Consider the following 20,641-nt stretch of genomic DNA (forward strand, 5'->3'; position numbering starts at 1 on the left):
ACATATACATTTATTGTCGACTATAACTACATTATGTGTATTATGTGGTATTTAAACCTGTGTGTGTTTGTGAACTTGTGCACAGGTACATGTTTTTGTATGTGGGATATACTAATAATGTCACCATATTTCATTCTTTAAAGAGTCATCTCTGCCATACCATTTTTAATGCATCTGTTATATTTTATCCCATGTGTACTTGGTATTACAGTAATTTCTACAACATTTTGTTTATATAGCCCTTAAGTTTGTTGTCAGTACCTTATACAATCTTTAAAGCAATGTTTTTGTCATAGTCACTACTGGACCAAATGTATTGGATGTTTCCAGGGAATGGTAGCATTCATTCACTGTAAAAAAAAAGATGAGTGAGAAGAAGTTCACTACCCCTGAGAGGAAAACATTCTTGGCTTATATGCACCTATGTCTCCTGTGCACCTTTCATTGCTGATGATTATATTTTTAGATACCTCAGTGGCACTTTTCATTGTGGCTATACTGCTTTGAATTTGTTCTCAATGTAGTATTGTCCTCTCTGTAAAAAGAGACAAGAAAAATTCAGTGCCATTTGAATTAAAATACCTGACTTCTGAGGATACCCATGTATAAAACATTTTGATATAGTTTCTATGACAATGGCAGTTAGCTTTTTACATCAAAGATAATTCAGAATACGCTGTTACATACCAGGTACTGGGATGTTTACTGTATTTACTAAATTGAAGTTTTACACTTATTCTTTTTGGAATGTGTTTGCATTATAATTTTACCTTATTTTTCATCATCATTGATAGTAAAAACTAAGGCCATAATACCAAGTCATACTTAAGGTAGATACGGTTATAAAACATGAGTTTTCTTTTTTCTGTAAAATACTGTATACTAAAAAAAATCATTAAGAGTGAAAGAAAAATAAAACCCACCATATGTAGTCCTTCAGTAACACCACCCATGACTAAAAGTTCTGCTTTGCTAAAACCAAATTAAGTAGTGTTGTGATGTATTTTTCAGCATGACAGGTATGCATCATTATTACAGAGGCCTAAGGACAGTTCTTGTGGGGAACTTCTACAGATTCGTCAGTGTGTTTAAATGCCTGTGGTACCTGAAAGTTGTAGAGGTTATTTGTCCATTAAGAGAAGACAAGCTGGCTCTTACATAGACTATTTTAATTGTAAACCCTGATCTTTTTAAACCTTCTGATGGTCTAATATCAAATGTATTTTAAAACGACAGCTATTCAACAATTTCATAATTTTAGAATAGAGTTAGAAGCTAAAGAAGAGGTAAAGTTCTCAGAATAGATGCTAAATTCATAATTGTTTGCTTTCAGTCAGAAATTGGGTTTGGGAAAATGGAAACCTACATCAAATTGGAAAAGCTGGGAGAGGTGAGTATATTCTTATTTTAAAAGTAAGACATTTTCTTGTTATCTAAACTCAATTAGGCCATAATTTTTGCCAACTTAGAAAAATACAGGTTGTAGATATTGTCGTCTAAAAGATTATATACGCAGTTCTGAAATGACAGCAAAACTAGATGGGATAAATACTCAGGCCTTGAAATCTCCCATTGGTTAGGATGGAATTAATATTTTTAATAGGTTTGTAATCGTTTGTTGAAGCACAGATGCTGTGCTCTGTGGGTAATGGTGTAGGCCTCTACTCGTTTACCTTTGGAGTCTGTGGCATGGACATTGTATAAGTTCAGAGAACTATCTTTAGAGGTAAGAGTGCTTCATAAAAGGCTAGAAAATTCTTAAGGCTCTGGATTTCTTGAGCCTGCTTCTTCTGCCTGTACTGCTGTTAATTTAAAAATAGCCTGCCATCCACAGTAAGAAAGGGCAGGAAAAGAACTTGCAAAGCCTTAAGGGAGCTTTTAAAAGGAGGCCTAATATGCACAGATTCTGAGGGGTATGAAGGCATGGATTGGTTTTTTATGATTGAATATTATCATTACATTTTCACTGAAAGTGCTCAATGCCCTGTGGTTTTTTATACATCATTACCTTAACTGCCTTTGATATTAAATCCATCGATCCAGTTGTTAATCTGAAATAACACAAGAATAAAGAAAATGTATTTTTATGCTTCAGAAACACCATAGGGTGGTGGGGATTGTGCATATGGAACTAAGCCTTGCCTAAGAAAAACTAGATGAGAGGATTTAAAAAATAAGATAGAGTTTGTAATGTGCTTAGAAGTTAGAAATTGAGGTTAAGGCTCTTTATACTTTTTTTTTTTTTTTTTTTTATACAGAGTCCCAGTTTCCCTATAGCTCACCATGTAGTTGAAGTTGGTTTCCATCTCCCTATGCCTCCCAAGTGCTAGAAGTAAAGGTGCGCATCACCCTGCCTGGTGGCCACCACATTTTTAAAATGTCCTTCAAATTCTATTTTATAGGGCACATATGCAACAGTATATAAAGGAAGAAGTAAATTGACAGAGAATTTGGTGGCATTAAAAGAGATCCGCCTGGAACATGAAGAAGGTGCACCCTGCACGGCTATAAGAGAAGGTACAGCATTTATGTAGAACGTTTAAGTCTAAATCATTAAGATTACAGTTTATAAAAGTGCTCAAGTATAGAGACAATCAATGGCGGGGAGCTATTTTTGGATCTTGCAAATGTTAGTTTCTAAAACCAACAGAAAGGGATTAGTCAATTGTATTATTGTATAGCTTATAATGAAATACTTAGGAAGCTGTTACAATCTCTGACAGATAAATATTGACCTAGGAAAATTTTATGTATTGTTATACAGTGACCATTGCAACTATAAATTAGCTACATCAATATATTTTACTAAATATAAGAAGCAAATAGCTTATAAACATGACCATTTTATTTTTTTATCAGTTTTTTTTTTTTAATTCTTGAAAAGAGATACAACACATACAGTATATTCTGATTATGGTTTCCCCACACCCCCACCGCACCAGCTTCTCCCCACTTCTCCATCCACCCAAATACACACTTTTTTTTTTATTCTCTCCTTAGAATACAAATAGACATCTTTAAAAAAATAAAAAGGAATAGGACGAAAAAAAAAAAACCACACACATAAATGGGGATGGGGATTGGGGCAGAGAGCCAAAGAAAAAACACAAAACCATGCGAAGAAAAAAAGGCACCTTGTACTTTATATCAGAGTTAGTCTCAGAGCTTCAAACAGTTGACAGCTAAAAAATACGAAGATGCAGGGTTGTGATATTGGGGACAGTTTGAGAGTTTACAGTCTCAAACCCACACCACACAACCAAAGGAGAAATCAGTACCTTCATTTTCTCCACTCTCAGTCTTGCTTTACACTTTGGGCTTTATGTTAAACACAGTCAATTAGGTGCAAAACTCTGGGTTTTTATAAAGACTGGCTACCTACCATAGACTAAATAATTTCCTTTCTTTTTTGTTTTTCAGTTTCACTGTTAAAGGATTTAAAACATGCAAATATTGTAACCTTGCACGACATTGTTCACACAGATAAATCTTTGACTCTGGTCTTTGAGTATCTGGTAAGCATTTAATAAAATTTAGCATACTCTTTTACTTTAATAATAGCATTTTATATTACATTCTTTATTACATATTTTACTTTAATATAATGCAATATTGGACCTTTTAACAGGCCCAGGGACAATTTTGTTTAATTACTGGTATTTAAATGTGTGTGTAATGAACTGTGTATATTTCCTTGAAAAGCAACGTAATTCTAAAAATGAAGATGCCACTGGGCTGGTGAGATGGCTCCATGCATAAAGTTGTTTACTATCACAACTGCCGACCTGAGTTTCATCCCTGGGACTTACATAGAATTGGATCAGCTCCCTGGAGTTGTCCTTGGGCCTCTACATGCATGCCACAGCACCCGTCTGTGCACCCCAACATATAAATAAATACATGAGTTCTCAGGTCAGTCAGCCGCGCCTTCCCTGCCGAGCCCCATGGTAAAGTGCTGTGTCTTTTCAGGACAAAGACCTGAAACAGTACATGGACGACTGCGGGAACATCATGAGCATGCACAACGTAAAGGTACGTCCTACATGGGATGTTGAGCCTTGTTCAAGCACAGCTGGACCATACGGCCCAAGAAGATATGCCAGCCTCATAAGCAGTCTTCCAATTGGCGTTTTAAAGTTACTGCCTTGTGAGCATATTAAGTCAGTGTCTGATGACAGCACTATAGCTTTTAAAAACCACATTTTGTATTGCTGCTTCATTTTAAAGGTCTTTTAAATTTTTGGCATTTTCTTCCACAACAGTCCATTCCTTTATATGTAGGATGGATATCCAAGTATATTCTGGATAAAAAATAGGTAAAATAAATATGAATGGTGGTACATACTGTGAAAGACCCTTTTAAGGGTAAATTTCATTAATGTATTTAAAATAATATGTAATTATAAAATAATCAACTGGACATGGTCAGGCACTTATGTTGAAAGCTGTGCTAGAAATATAGACTGTGTAATCGGAAGATAATCAATGTTTTCTTAGCATTAATTATCTAAGAATTCAAGTAATGCTGAAGGAGTTTGCTAAGCCAACCAATATCAGCAGACACTCAAAGGTTAGGTAAATAAAAGCATTTGACGTAGCTGACTTTTTAACAGTAGATGTCTTTGACCTAACTGGCATACCCCAAATTTGTCGAAGACTTATTTATGTAAATTAACAGTTCCTAGAAACCTATTTTGGTAAAAGGCAGTGTGTTGTGTATGTGGCTGAGACATTTCTAATTCTGTAGATAGTAAGTTTAACCTTTTTCCTTTAATAGTAAGTTGGTGGGTATAGAGGAAAGCCAATCTCCATTACTCACCAAGTGCTCTAACATGGGCTGGTCCATTGCTAGCTGCAGGGCTCTGAATGGATTTCTTTTTCTTTTTCTTTTGATTTTTCAACAAGGTTTCTCTGTGTAGTCTTGGCTGTCCAGGTTGGCCTTGAACTCACAGAGGTCTGCCTGCCTCTGCCTCCCTGAGTGCTGGGATTACAGGTGTGTGCCACCGCATCTGACCTGAATGTATTTCTATGTGTTTCTATAAGGGTTTTTTTCTATAAGGGTTTTTTAATGTATATATTTCACCTTATTTTATAATACATTATTTATGAGTAACATTTGTATATTTTTGGTCTTATTTTTTCCACTTTTATATAGAGCAATAATTTGAAAAGAGAATAAAGAGTTGAATTGGTGTAATTTGATAAAGGGTGTGAAGTCCATGCTTTTTAAGTTAGGTTCATATGGCCGCTGTAAGGTAGAAAGCATCTCATTGCCTGCCTGTTAAAATTACACTTAACATTTTTTCAAGGATAACACCTGACAGCTATTGAAATAATGATTCTGGAGTTTCAGAGCATAGAAATGCCAGCTCTGGAAACTGCTTCTCAGAAGTCATTCACGCTGTCACTCATCTTCTGCAGTGTCATCCTCAGGGACCTACAAACACCTCTTGGTCTTCTGTATGAAGACCCTCTTTTTGCTAACAACAAAGAATCAGAATGCTCTCTGCATCTTTCTTCTAAAATGCACACAAGCCCTTGGCTGTTAACCTTACAGGGATCATTTCCTCACCATTCAGAGGAGGGCAGCGCCAGGGCCCCTTTCTGAGTCACAGTGGGTCTTGAAGGGTGCGTAGGAGGCGCTGAAAGTCAAGTGCCTGGGAGGTGGGTGAAGAGCTGAGTAGAGTGTTTTTATAGCAAGTAGTTTGCCAGAGCCACTCAGCACTTTCTCTTCTGATACCTTGGCTCTTCTGTAAAAGCACCAATTCTGATGCCTCCTTTAAATGATACTGTGTGTGTGTGTGTGTGTGTGTGTGTGTGTCTGTCTGTCTGTCTGTCTGTCTGTCTATGTGTGTCTGTGTTAGAAGGAGGAAATCAGTGGCACAGTTTGCTTGATTGTTACAACAAATTTTTATAATCAAACTGTAGACCTCCAACCAATGAACTGTTACTATTCAGAGTCTCATTTGCAGTATTTAGTTTCCTGGCTATCCTTAGGTTAAAAACTAGATGATGCTTTAAATTGAACAATAAACAATAAAATTTAGAAAGCAGCTCTAAGAGGAAAAGATGTGTCTTTAAATGGCTTTAATTACTTGATTTTTCTGTATAGCAAAGCCCATTACATTATCGGTAAGACTGCTTTCTGTTTGTTTTTGTAGCTGTTCCTGTACCAAATTCTCCGTGGGTTGGCATATTGCCATAGAAGAAAGGTATTGCACCGGGACTTGAAACCACAGAACCTCCTCATTAATGAAAGAGGAGAACTAAAGCTGGCTGACTTTGGTATGGAGAGATACGATATTCATAAATAATTGCAGGAGGCTAAGTTAAAAAAAAAAACACACCGTTGTCACAATGTGTCACCACTTGTATGCAGGTTTTGACGGTTTCTCTGTAGCTCAGAGATTATGTATAGAATGTGGGTGGATGGTTTATGACGCTTGCACATTTGTGCACGGCTCCCAGGCGTCCTCCTCAGACCTCGGGGCCTTCTGAGACTTTCCAGGGTCTCTAAAGATACAGTACAGGCTCAGACTCACTTGCACTGCTGACTCAACAGCAGCAGGAAGTCAAGGCACTGGCTCCTCGGTGTATTCAGGGCAGAGCCACGTGCACTCTTCACTGCTGATATTTTAGGCGAATTTGTCGGTTATCCTTGGGATGCTCAATGTTGCAACAAAGTCTATTTTCTTAAGTCTTCAGCCTAGAGTGTTAATTGTTTACAGTATTTCCTGTGATAAAATGAGGCACATACATAAACATATTGACCCCCCACAGAAACAGTGCTAATCTAAAGAGAAAGGGTGTTAGGGGGTTCTTTTAAAAAGAAACACTATTTTACAAGGGTCTTATTATCTAGACTCTGATATTTGGGTTTTCTAAAAATGTACTACTGTCCTTCAGGCTTGAGTTAGGCAGCCTTTTAGTGAGGTTTCGTGCGTGTAGCTTCCCTGCCATTTCTGGGAGGTTCCTCTCGGGAGACGACTTGCCCTCTAGTTCTTCAGTCTTGCCACCTCGGCTTTGGAGATGTTCCCTGAGCCATCTACCTGTGCTGTAGATGGATGTGTCAGTGGGCGTGGGCACCACGCCATCACTTGTTCTCTGCATTTTTATCAGTTGCGGATTTTTTGTAACAGTCTCCATCTGTTGCAAAGAGAAGTTTCTTTGGTGAGGGGTTAGAGCCTCATTCACGTCCCTGTGGGTCTAAGGATAAATATTTAGAATGCAGTTAGGAATTGTGCTGGTTTAGTAACGTGGTAGCTACAGGTTCTTCTCCAAGATCCGTATCATGCAAGCATGCAGTGGGGAAACCTCCTGGGATCCCAACCCAGAACACATCTGCAGGCCCCTAAGGAATGCTGAGAGTGGGAGAAACAGAGCCTTGCTATAAGCTACCCAGTACCACGTGGTGAACCCTGAAGTCATACACGTACAAGTAACATTATCTGAACTGAGCAGATTGTATTTATATGTTTAGAAATATGTCTATGTACACAATTATATATGTGTGTGTGTAAACAATAAATGAACATATAACACACACACAATTAAAGAAGACGACCATGAATTGAGATCTGAAAGAGCAAGCATGGGAAAGGTGTATAACATGACAGGAGTTGGAAAGGAAGAGGGGAAGTTATGTAATTATATCTTAATTTCAGAATATTTAAAAATGAATTGCCATTTTAGTAAAAACATTTAAGTTAATATTATATACTGGTATATAATTCAGTATAACACAAATAAATAAATACGTAAGGTAAAAAAAAAAAAGGAAATTACCAAAAATATTTTTGTCAGTATTATTCAAGTTGTCAAACAAAAATTAGAATTTGAAATTTTGTATCTGCTACTTTGACTTTATTTACTAACTTGCTGATATTTAGAGATAATACAGAGTGAGAAATATGAATTTTTTATTTTTATTTTTTTTTTCTGAAGAAATCTATAGCTTTGTATAACATATATAACTCATGGACCAGTATTTCCCCAGTTACCAGGAACTGATGCTGTAGAATCGTGCAGAGAGAAGAAGAGATGGTTAAAGCACTGGGTGGTGGAACAAGGAGCTGTAATAAAGTATGAGAAGGTCACTGATGCAGTCTCAGTTACCATGCAAGTGTTTACAAAAGTCACATTCTTTCTGGCTCCAGATGGCCATGTGAGATGGGCCCTGCTTTAGAGGAGGCTCTAGGGTGTGTCTCCTTTCCCACTTGGTATTTGCTGAATTTATTCTTGTCTTATGTGTACGACACATTTGACAAGCTGTCCTGCATATACCGTGAGCCTACAGTCCTTCCCACATCACAGCACATCAAATGCAGAAAGAAGACATGGAATCCAGTTGTTCTTTATTAACATAAAATTTAAGGTAGTTAATAGAAATGTAGGGCCATTCTTCCCCCCCCCCTTGGAAAATAACATTTATAAAGATGTTACTGGAGACAGCCTCTTGTGAGTGGTGGGTGTGTGAGGTTGGAGCTGTTTTTGTTTTTGAGTCTCACATTATCCTCAAACTCACCATCATCATCTTGCCCCTGTCTCCTGCATTGTGTCACTGTAGGACAACATTGCTGCACATGATTGAGTCTTGTTTTTAATCTATAAATAAATGCCTTCCCGTTTTCTCAGCTTTAGCTTACAAATACGGTGTCAGTGATCTGTGGGAATAAAAGCACTTGGAGTCTTTAATAACCTTGAGAAGCTTATGCCAGATCCTGAGACCTAGACGCCGCCCCAAAAGCCCCCCACGCCCACAGTTTTACAGCTGCGCGGTGACTTAACTAGTAGCTGTATGTCCCTTTACTAATCTGATTTTATGGGATTTGACAATGAAGTACAGTGATATGCTCTCTGCTCTTAGGAAATATATATATATTTCCTATATTTCCAATATATATATATATTGAAAGAACACTTTGTAGAGTAGCTTTGAATTTTTATGTTATATACTTAAAATTTGCATATTTTAATAAATTTAGTTTTTACATGCCAATACAGTTTCTACAGTTAGCATGTATAAATTTTCATAAGTTATGCTAGCTTTACTTTAGTACTGTTTAACACATTCCACAAATAGGAGATTTTCAAGCTTTCTGTTAGTGGCAAGTTAAAAACTCACTCTTACTGAATAGTGAACTTGCCCCGGCTGGTCATGGACACCTGTTTATTTAGTACTTTATCATTTGCTGGAAAGGGATTTGCTCTTCGGCTGCCCGAGGTTCAATGAGATGCTACAGGCTAATTTCATATGCTTGTATAGATTACACAACCACTTCTTGAGCGTCATTTATGGTTTTTTCCTTATAATTGTCCCCGTTGCTCCTTCCTCTCTCTTTCTCTGCCAAGCTGCTTCTATTCCTCCTTACCCTGAATCCAAAAAGAATGTCAGTGACAGAGAAATCATGCAAAGGGTTGTTAAAGGCCATTGGGAAATCTTTTATCTCTGAATGCTTTGAATTTAATACTTTAAAATTTTGCTTTTAACCTCCACAAAGAAAGAACGCAAATTTCATAATACAATCATGTTTTTGCTGTTCAGCATTTATTCTTTTTTTTTTATTGGTTTCATGGTAAATACATGAATGGCTTCACATAATGAGTGTAGTCTAATTCTTCCTTTTTTGTCCTTGGTGGTGCTGCGGATCAAAGTCAGAGCCCTGAGTGTGATAGGCAAACACTGTTTCTGAACGACATCTCTACCCTTTTTGGGTTATTCTTGATACTGGGTGTAGTCAATCCTTGCATTTGGGAGGCAGAGGCAGTCGGATCTCTGTGAGTTCAAGGCCAGCTTGGTCTATATAAATAGCTAGTTCTCTGTTACACAAAGAAACCCTGTTTCAAGAGATGAAAAAAAAATTCCATTATTATGATCAATGAAATTCAGGTACTTAATAAATACAAGCAGAAACATATACTTCCATTAATCATAGAAAATGACTCAAAACAAATACTATATCATGGTTAATTTGGGAAGGAATTGCTTGTAATTTCATTTTTAAAAATACTGAAATTCTAATTTGGAATCATGAGCCTTAAAGGTTGAGGATCTCAGTTCAGAGCAGGAGAGTAAAGGACTGAGGAAGTTGTAACTGGTGGTTTGCTTTAATGGCCTGAGTTTTAGCAGATTTATAGCCTTGTCATCTATAACCAGTTCTTAATATCAAATGCAAGGTGACACACGCCTTTAATCCCAGCACTCAGGAGACAGAGACAGAGGCTGAGGCCAGCCTGGTCTACATAATGACTTCCATGGCTATGTAGTGGCTCTCTGTCTTAAAAAAAAAAAAAAAAAAAAAAAAAAAAACAAGGTAAAGGAATCAGAGAGCTGCCCTACTTCTTGTTCATTGCCAAACTGTGGGACAATAATGTAGTGGGCATGACTGTGTCAAACTGGAGTGCTGGGGCAATAGAGTCTATGCCAGGGCAACAGTTTGTAATTAAAATAGTGTCAACACCACACTGACATAATGAAGTGTCAAATTACCATTTTATGACATTTTTCTTATTTAATATTTTATCAAGATACATAGTTATGCATAACAGCAGTCTTAGCTTAAGTACCCTTGTTACTTGAAACAAAGTGTATGGTAAAAGTAAGATTATCTTTCTTCAGATTTAAACTTAGTGACATAATTCAGAGATTTAGGGTCTCTGTGCAAGCAGGAAGTGTGAGGCCACTCTGTGTTCCTGGACTCAGTGTAGTCCTCACCTGGTTGACAAGGCGGACATTTGTTTACAGCAGTTGCTGTTATCCCAGAGTATCAAGGCCCCTTACTCTGAAGTTACTCATATTGCTTAAGACAGTAAAAAAGGCTGAGTGCTGAATTTTATTTCAGGCTAGTCTCCAAATAGGTTCTGGGAAATTGGTCATAGACCAGTGATTTTGAGGTTTTTAATTTTTAAAAAATGGAATAGCAAATAAATGTGGCATTTGAGTTAAAAAGTGATAAATAGCTTATAGCTGTAGCAAGTAAATTATAGTGTCATTGGCCTATTTTGGGTTAATTCTAGTCAGAAATAATTCTAGCATCATGACTCATCAACAGACAGAAAATATCTTAAGTTTCAATTAACTCAGACACTGCACCAGCTTAGTCTCTTGTTGTGTAATTAGTGCTTACTTTAATTATATAATATTGACTTGGCCCAGAACTACATACACTCAACAATCTGTAAAACTACTTTTGTGAAGTTTCAAGATACTGTGTAGTCGGCACCACTTCAAATGGGTCATGGTGACGGTGTATTAATGGATCTCAGTATATTTAATTCTTCTGTTTTCTTCTCTCCATAAAGGACTAGCCAGAGCCAAGTCAGTTCCCACAAAGACCTACTCAAATGAAGTTGTCACACTATGGTATCGGCCACCCGACGTGCTTCTTGGCTCGTCAGAGTACTCCACACAGATCGACATGTGGTAAATATATATAGATACCATTGCCGTTTATAGTTCTGAAAGAATATAGCTATTAACAGGGCATGCTGAAATTTTTTATTTTTAAAGAGTATGTGTATGAGCACAGATTAACAGTTGAGGCATGGAGCCGGGATAGTGGCTCATGTCTGTAATCCCAGCACTCAGGGAGGCAGAAGCAGGCAGATCTCTGTGAGTTCAAGGCCAACCTAGTCTACAAAGCAAGTCTAGGACAGCCAAAGATAAACAGAAAGGCTGGACGTGGTGGCGCGCGCCTTTAATCCCAGCACTCGGGAGGCAGAGGCAGGTAGATCGCTGTGAGTTAGAAGCCTGCCTGATCTACAAAGTGAGTCCAGGACAGCCAAGGCTACACAGAAAACCCTGTCTCAGAAAACAAACAAAACAAACAAAGAATTGAGGCATGGAAATCAAACTACTTAGATTTAATTTTTAAGTCTACACTAATAGAAGACTAACCGCCTTATTCACATTATGAGCCTGGGCCTTCATTTCCTCATTGAAGGAGGTAGACACAGTAATAATAAAGTTCTGTAGATAATAATAAAATTAAATGAGCTAATGCGCAAAGAACGCTTTTTAAAAGGGCATATGACGTAGGAATTTCAAACAGGTATTGTTTTAATATGTAAGATATACCTACTTTAAGTTGGTCTAAAAATTAATAATTAAAAATTCAAAGATCTCTTGTACATTATTATGTGTGCATATGTGTGTTATACATGTATACACACCTGTACATGTATCTGTATATGGAGGCCAGAAATGAACATGAGGCATGTTCATTTATTTATTTGTTTGTTTATTTATTGTTTGTTTGTTTATTGAGACAGTCCTTTACTGATCCTGCATAGGCTAGCTGGCCAGCAAGACCTGGGACCTACCTGCGTCAGCCCTGTAGCGCTTGTGTACACAGGTGCTGAGAATCAGGCTCAGGTTCCATGCTGTGCCCGCCGAGCCCTCTCCGCAGCCCGTGCTGCTCTGTGCTTGTTGCCGACATCGTCACTGCCCATGGGCTAAACTACGTTTTCTTCATCCAGTAGTTAACAGATTTCTATAAACTTCCTTTTCCAACCTAATTCCGCCTATTTCTTAACACAAACGTTCTCCATTAACAAAGCTGTTTCACTTGCTGTTCTTCTAAGTTAGCCTGACTCTCCCAGCTCTCTGCCTGGTGCTCGGCCCGGCCCACCAGTTTGACGTGGCTCTCTTCACACGGCAGAATCCGTGTGTAGTGATTGCAAACCGCTTGTTACCAGTCCCTGCCTGTGTGCCCTGGCCTTCAGAGACAGGCCCTGCCCCTGCATCACGGCTGGCTCTATTATGTGCTCCTTATGTCTTGAGAAGTTCAGTAATTGTTTCTCTTATTGTCTTGAGCAGTTGCGCGTAATCTCCTTCTGTAGGACATTTCTTTTCTTAATTTCTGATAAGATATTTAGAAGGTAAAGTGTATAACTTGAACCAGTCTAATTGCAGTTTTGAGACACTAAGGTCATTACATTGTTACACAACTATCTCCGCCATCCAACTTCAGAACTCTTTACTCTTTCAAACCCAAAATTCGCCCGTTGGATTAGACAAGGCATTGCTCCTTTTTACTTGATCTGTGCTAGTCAGCACTCGACTCGTCTCTGACAAGAAGCACCTGTTGCAGTCACTTGTCTTTTTGTTACTGACATACTCGGCTTTTCTCACTGCCCATGATGTCTTTAAGCTTCATCAACACTGCATATAGTTGGTGTCCGTAACTTACTGTGTTTATATAACACATTTTGTTGACTTGCTCAGATGCTGCGTTGAGTTCTCTTGAATATTTACCTAAAAGTGAAATTGCTGGGTCATATCCTGTTTTAAACTTCTGTTTTAAAATGTTTAAGGAACCATCGCATTGTTTTCCATTCCTGTGTGCCATTTTATTTATAGTGTGATGATTTCAATTTTGTGTGGTTTTACTGGCTGTGAGACCTGTCTTACATGTACCATACAGTTTCTAACTGATGATGTCTGTCCTCTGAGCCTTTGTCCGCCTTCGCCCTCTCTTACATGCAGTAGCAGCAGAACATGCTGCTGTCGTCACTGCTTCCTCCCTCAGTCCTGATGCTTCATTCACTTCTCTCTGTCCTGTCACTGCCACTGTCACCTCCTAGGCCACCATAGTAAAAGTAAGCACCCATCACTATTAAGTATTGTTTTATTATTTGAGAATCTTACATAAAAGAAAGCTAGCATTTCAAGTGGGGAAATGGATTCATAACATGGAAGTTGAGTGGTAAATTAGGTTTAAAAATATCTTTGCAGAAAGTTTTCTGGTAGGCTGGTCTAAAATGCTCTAGAAAGACAATCTTGAGAAAAAATATTCTCATGCTACCTAATACGTGGATTGATTTTTTTTGTTTTCTTTCTCTCCTTTCTTTCTTTCTTTCTTTCTTTCTTTCTTTCTTTCTTTCTTTCTTTCTTTCTTTCTTTCTTTTTTAATGATGCATTTTAAAGGGGAGTTGGCTGTATCTTCTTTGAAATGGCTTCTGGAAGACCGCTGTTCCCAGGGTCAACTGTGGAAGATGAACTGCACTTAATATTTCGACTACTAGGTGAGAAAGGAGCCTTTTCCCACGATTCACGCCTGCAGTTGACCGCTTAGGTTAGTTAGGACTGTGACTGTAACGCATGTGTGTGTCCATGCGTGCGTGGCTCTTACAGCAGGAACTTCCAAGGTAACTCCTCGTTCAGCTTCACTTGATAAAGGTTTCCTGTAAGAAGATTTGACCTTCTACAGATGATTAGGGACTCTTCCTAGCATAGGTGGTGCCATGTCAGTAGAAAGGGACTTTATCATATTTATGGCATAACGGCATAGTCCACCGAAGCCACACGTATATATGTGGTATCCCTACACACACACACACACACACACACACACACACACACACACACACACACACACTTATTTTAATTTCGATGGAAATAGTTACATTGTTTAATGAAAGTATATTGTTCTTCAGGGCATTTTCTTAATTATGCCTGTTGATGTATGTTTGCACATATGTAATTTAAATGCTTATCAGGAATGTATTCTTTTAATTCAGGAACTCCATCTCAGGAAACGTGGCCAGGTGTTTCTTCAAATGATGAATTCAAGAACTACAACTTCCCAAAATATAAGCCACAGCCTCTCCTTAACCATGCACCCAGGTACTTTTTTCTTAAGCGGAAAGGGCCAGCCTCGTGTGGCTCAGGAGATGTGTTTGATGAGCTCACAAAGAACAGCTCAGGGCTGGCACAGGGCGGTCTTCACAGTGTGATGTGCGTTAATTCAGTTTACTCCTTCTTTTGACATAAATGTATAAATCAATGGCCAAGAATCACCAAAGTATGTAAATAGAACCAAGCTGCAAAATGAATATAGCGTGCATATATTGGACTTCTAGAGCTTACGGATGAAGGCCATGATAACGCTTCTGTTTAGGAATCGGATTGGCCATGTCATTGGTCTTATAGCCCTTGTTACTCAAGTTTTATGAACTTAGTCCTTTTAAAATTTTTTACATTTGTTCACTTTACAACCCAATTGTAGCCCCCTCCCTCGTTATCTCCCAGTCCCGCCCTCCCCTCCTCCCCTAACACCTGACCCCAGCCCATCACGTCTCATCTGGACTGCCTGCGCCCTCTTCCTCCGTGGCCTGGTGATCAGCATGTGGGCACCAGAGTCCATGTCAGAAGTAGCCCCTACTCCCCATACTGTGGGGCTCACAAGGAGACTGTGCTGCCTGTCTGCTGCATCCGAGCAGCGGGTCTAGGTCCTCACCACGCATGGTCCTTGGTTGGTACCTCCCTCCTCTGCCCGGATTTGTTGTCTCCATTGGTCTCCTTGTGGAGCTCCTGACCTCTCCAGGTCCTTCTGTCTCCCAAGTTTGGCTGTGAGTCTCAGCATCTGCCTGGATCCCCTGCTGGGTGGAGTCTTGAACATAATACTTTACAGTAGTCATTGCTTATCAAGTTATTCTATATAATTTTGTTGATAGCTTGTCTGTATTTTGAACCCCACTGGTTTAGTGTTTTCACCTATATGCTAGAACAGTGATATTTGTGGTGTGCCTGCCTTCATTGGCACACTGAATATTTGTGCCCTATTTAAACTTTCCTTATAATGGAGGTTGGTTTGTTTGGGGATGGAATGCTAATTTTAAAAATTCTATAATGTTCATTTTCCTTTAGTATTGAAAAATTTAATGCAGTTCAGTTATTTATGATTTATTCTCAAGTAACTGGCAAGATACATCTCTTAGACTAGAACAGATTTGGGTCTTTGGCAGCAGTATGAGGAGTTATTTTAAGGCCCTTAAGTTTGGCAAATAGAAACATCTAGAAAATAATTTTATCTGAAAAATTTCTATCAGCTGAGATAAAAGAGTAAATGGACTTTGTTTTATTTATTTTTTTTCTAGGTTAGATTCTGAAGGAATTGAATTAATAACAAAATTTCTTCAGGTAAGTCATATCTTATTTTATAAGTGTTAAGTGGATCATTAAGTGTCACTTTACTCATAGGAAAAACAGAATCAATAATAACGCCTTCAAATGCTGTTAATGACAGTATGATTATTTACGGTGCTTTCTAGAATGTTTCAGCCAGCTCAGTCATGTTCTTTGCAATTCATGCTTGTATGTTCCCTTCCTTCTTGCACTTGCTGCCTGGCAGGATGCTGCACTTCCAAACATCACTCTCACTGTACTCCAGGGCAGGCAGAAGGGGGAGGAAGAGGGTGGCATCGCCACATTAACTCGCTTACATCTTGAAAGCAAAGGCTTTTTCCATGTCTCATTGGCCAGAACATTAATGGTAAAAGCAAAACAAAACAACCCAGAAAGGCTGTGAACTGGGGCATTAGCCTCAGCTTGGAGCAGCCATGATTCATGTGTTGTCTGCTGGGGTTGGAAGTGTGAGTGTCCTGAGCAAGCCTAAACTGTATTATCCAGGAAGAAAGAGCAGTGGGGCTTATCTGCCGAGGGTGTCTGTAAAGGCTTTGGGCATATTTCCACCGGTACATTGCTGCTCACAAAGAAAAATAACATTAAAGGTTAACTATTGTCATTTTTCATCACTTCAGAAAAGTATAAAGAGTCTAATTTTCTGTTAGGAGGCTTAACTAAGTAATGTGGGATTGAGGTAGAATTATCTCCATACTTTGAGTGTTTTTGGGAGTACTCTAAATTGATGCTAGAAAACTTGTCATATTAAGTAATCAAGAACTTTCAAAAAATAGTTCTAAATGCTAATTTATCTTTCAGCTTTTTACAGTAATTAGAAAAAAGGGTAATGAATGAGGTCCTTGCTTTTTTCACAGTATGACTCTAAGAAAAGGGTTCCAGCAGAAGACGCCATGAAACATGCGTACTTCCGAAGTCTGGGGCCGAGGATCCACACTTTACCAGAAAGTAAGGGGCTCTCAAGTCTGTCCCTTTTCTCTTCATTTGTCTAGGACTGAGGATCGGAAGGCTTAGGAAGTTAGAAAGAGATGGTGGTTGATTTTTATGCCTAAAATTTTAGTCCTTTTTTGTAATCAGATTGTAATTTTTCTAAGGAAGGTGTTTCTTGTCTGTCTATTATAACATTGAGCATGCTGTCTCTACTCACTAAGAAATCAAAATATTTGAGTGTGAATCATTAATTTTACTTGATGACATCATCTTTAGGTGCAATTTGGTTCAATTCATTTGTTAAAAGAGGATTTCTGGAGTGGATAGGTGGCTCTGAGAGTAAAGTGCTGCTATACGAGCATGTGGACCTGTGTCCAGATCCCAGCCCACACCTAAAAGCTGGGTCCTGGCACACACATCTGTAACCCCGTACTTGGCAGGGTGTGGATCCCAAGAGCTCACCGGCCAGCCTCGTCAAAATAGCACGCGCGCTCGTGCACACACACACACACACACAGTTTTCTATAAAGATTAGTGAAGCACAGTCAAAATACAAGATGTTTCCTCATAAAAGGGCATTTCCTTCCTGAGAAGACAACAAAGATAGTTTTCCTTTCTTGTGGCCACTCTGGCTGTACTATCCCTAAGAAATCAGTAAGTCTATTATCAAAACCACTAGAATAGAACATTTCCCAGGCCTGAGTTATTGCTTTAATTTTGTTCATGCTGTCTTAAATTAGTCTACTGTTACTTTAAAATAGAATGAATGGGGAAATAGAGGAATGTTTGGAAACTCAGCTGTGAAAGCTGTTCTTAATTCCTTATCCTCCCTCTGCTAGGTAGCTGAGGTTCACGTAACAGTCAGCAGCAACACCTATTAGAGAGTCCACAATAGATATTTGATGTTGAATCATTATGTGTTTTTTAAAATAATTACAGCTGATACAGATTTGTCATTACATCTGGTGATTTCTTTTTTTTCTTCTTCTTCTTCTTCTTTTGGTCTGTTCATTTTAGGCATATCAATATTCAGTTTGAAAGAGATTCAGTTGCAAAAGGACCCGGGTTTTCGAAATTCTTCCTATCCAGAGACAGGTGTGTTTGTCATAAACCATTTCACGTGTCGGTCATGAATTTTTGCGTGGAGCCAAGCCTTGGGTTTACAGTTTGATCAGTAAACTTATTGATGTAAAAAACAAAAACAAAACAAAAAACCAATGTACAGTGCATCCCACAACTCTGTATGTTTAGAATTGCACATGCCGCTCTGTATGATGTGGGCAGCTCATTTAACCTTCAGAGGGATCAGGGACCGCTGACTGCAGAGGGCACAGAGACCTTTTACAGGCGGCCTGGCTTGATCGCTGCACACGCCATCCCTGGCACCTGAGGCAGAAGACACCCTTGTGCTTGCCTAGTCGTCAGGCTCATCACTTGGAAGCCTAGAAGCTGTAGACTGACCCCGTCGACACCAGGGTCACTTAAGACAGTGCTGATCACTCTTACCGTGGAATTTTAGCATTTGCTGGTGGGAACGTTAGCTTCCTAGAGTCACCAAGTACTGTATGTGGGATAAAAACTGAACCTTGAACTGCCTCATAAGATGACTTTATATTTTAGGACATGGGAAGAACAGAAGACAGAGCATGCTCTTTTAAGTCTGGTAACATGGTTTCAAGCCCAGCCCCAGCCTTTCTTATCAGCCATGGACTCAGAGCTGAAGGCAGTTATTTCTTGTGCTGGACTTGGGATCTCCGTGTGTCTACACTGTCCTCTTCACAGTGGAGTCTTTTTATTTCAGACCTACAGATTGTTTTTATATTTGTTGTCACAGTGTGACAATTTTTTTTTCTTTTTTTTTGTACAGTTGGTTTTAAGGTCTTCTCTGCCAGTAGAGCCAGTATGTTACAGCTATCAATGTGACTGTAGCTGCAGATTTGTGCAGGACTGAGAAACACAGTGCATTATTTATTGCGGAATCATTGCTGCTAAATAACTGCTGTCTGTTTATTTAACACAACAGTTGAATGCCTGAAGAAGTTGCAGTGGCTTTATTATATGTGAACGCATCGGTTTCTCCTCACAAGTTGTTTTACTGCTGCATTTTGTTTGTTTGTTTGTTTTTAAAAATTAAACTGCAGTGTTTCCTGGAATATATTTAGCTTTGCTTAGCAGTAAAATAAGTGAGCCATCTTGAACACTCAAGTTTGTGCTGCATATAATTTCTTAGGAACATTGGCCAATCGAGTAGCTGAGACATTGACAGCACGGTGTGTTTAGGAAGCATGCAATGCGAGAGTTGATTCAAGCAAGTGAATACCAGACGTTTTTGGGTTCTCACATTAGACACCAGTGAACTAAAACACCAAGTTATTTATTTTTTAACCTATTCCTCATCGTAGAAATGTCTACTGCATATTTGTATGCTCCTACACTTGATTAACTCTTATCACACTGTGCTTTTAGTTAAGGTTTAACCATAGAAGTCATTCAAACAGGAAAGGCCTTGCTGCTGTTTGTCTTAAACACATTTCTTTTATTAGATGATATTTCATTTGAGGAACAGTTTCTTTCATTTGGGGGCTGTGTGCGTTTCAATAGCATTCACTTGGAATCAGCTGAAAGCTGTACTATGTCTTTAAAATGAGCCATGATAAATTAGAAATGAGAAATAAGAGCCCAGAGGACTGCTCTAAAGCATTGTGGGTATTATCTGCTCATCAGAGACACTAACTAGTGTAACTTGAATTATGCATCTCCTTGAACATCACAGACGTTTGGTGTTGATAACAGTGTTTTAGGCATTTGTGTTCATTCTTAAGGACTATTGGTTAGTGCATCTTACAACTATAAATCTTAATTGGTATATTTTTAAATGGTCATGTAAGTTTTTGCCTTATATCATGAAAATAGTTATAACTTAATTTTCATCCTGCCATTCACTGTAAACATTCAGGGTCCTCTCATTTCTGTTCAGGAAATCCTGTAGTTTATTGTTGTTATTTAACAGTATTAAGTGAGTTTTTGTATATTTCCTTTTAACTTTATTTGTGAATAGTGATTGTGGCATGTTTGGGGATGTTATTTTAATATTTCATGATACTGAAATTTTAATTTTTAAAAAAAAGTTCTGGAAGAAACAGATTCATGTGTAATGGTGACTATTGGACCACTACTGCTTTTCACATTTGTCAACTGGTTTTATGTTAAGCCCTGTAGCCTAACTGCTGTTATTTCTAACTGACAGACATGTATTAATATTGTACTTTGAAGGTTATAAATATTATGTGAAAATTCCTTCATTTTGTTTTGAAATTTATAACTAAATCTCTGTGTTATATAAAATGTGATTTTGTTGAGTCACTGTTCTTTCTTGCGGAAGAAAGGTGTGCGCACACTGGGGTCATTTCTTTTTGTGGTGTCACTGTAACGAGCTCTCACTGCCCTGACAGTGACAGCTGCTTTGTGTCTGTGCCGACCATTTGGTTAGCCGGCTCTCATGCAATCTGGTGATACAGTGTTCCTTACTTATTAAGTATCAGATTTGTCAACTCGATTTGCAAATTGACTATAGTTACTTGTCAGAAAGTATGATTCTTGGATATATAAAAAGTAAAGAGCCATGTGCAGTTGCTATTAAAAGTTCTTTCTAGGGAGTCTAGGGACCTTTGGTTGAGAAATTCAGTAAGCAGATAGGCATGTGTAGGTCGCTTTTGTTTGTTGACATTTTAGGATCATTCAGATCCTGGAAACTGCAGAGAAGACACTTCAAACATGAAGGATTGACCT

At 38.4% G+C, this 20,641-nt stretch overlaps 1 protein-coding gene across 1 annotated transcript in view; it reads left to right on the top strand.

The window, feature by feature from the left end:
* CDK17 (cyclin dependent kinase 17) overlaps positions 1 to 20,197 on the top strand; it is a 73,567-nt gene extending 53,370 nt beyond the window's left edge. The window contains exons 6-17 of the mRNA XM_084796156.1: positions 1,334 to 1,390; positions 2,403 to 2,517; positions 3,421 to 3,515; positions 3,970 to 4,032; positions 6,162 to 6,285; positions 11,302 to 11,422; positions 13,928 to 14,025; positions 14,521 to 14,626; positions 15,880 to 15,922; positions 16,780 to 16,870; positions 17,870 to 17,947; positions 18,473 to 20,197. Of these exons, the coding sequence (XP_084652282.1) occupies positions 1,334 to 1,390; positions 2,403 to 2,517; positions 3,421 to 3,515; positions 3,970 to 4,032; positions 6,162 to 6,285; positions 11,302 to 11,422; positions 13,928 to 14,025; positions 14,521 to 14,626; positions 15,880 to 15,922; positions 16,780 to 16,870; positions 17,870 to 17,947; positions 18,473 to 18,510 (1,029 nt within the window). The 3' untranslated portion in view covers positions 18,511 to 20,197. The remainder of the gene's footprint in view (positions 1 to 1,333; positions 1,391 to 2,402; positions 2,518 to 3,420; positions 3,516 to 3,969; positions 4,033 to 6,161; positions 6,286 to 11,301; positions 11,423 to 13,927; positions 14,026 to 14,520; positions 14,627 to 15,879; positions 15,923 to 16,779; positions 16,871 to 17,869; positions 17,948 to 18,472) is intronic.
* The last annotated feature ends 444 nt before the right edge of the window (positions 20,198 to 20,641 follow it).

The sequence above is a fragment of the Acomys minous genome (genome assembly GCF_964271855.1).
Source record: "Acomys minous genome assembly, chromosome: 9".
Taxonomy (NCBI): Eukaryota; Metazoa; Chordata; class Mammalia; order Rodentia; family Muridae; genus Acomys; species Acomys minous.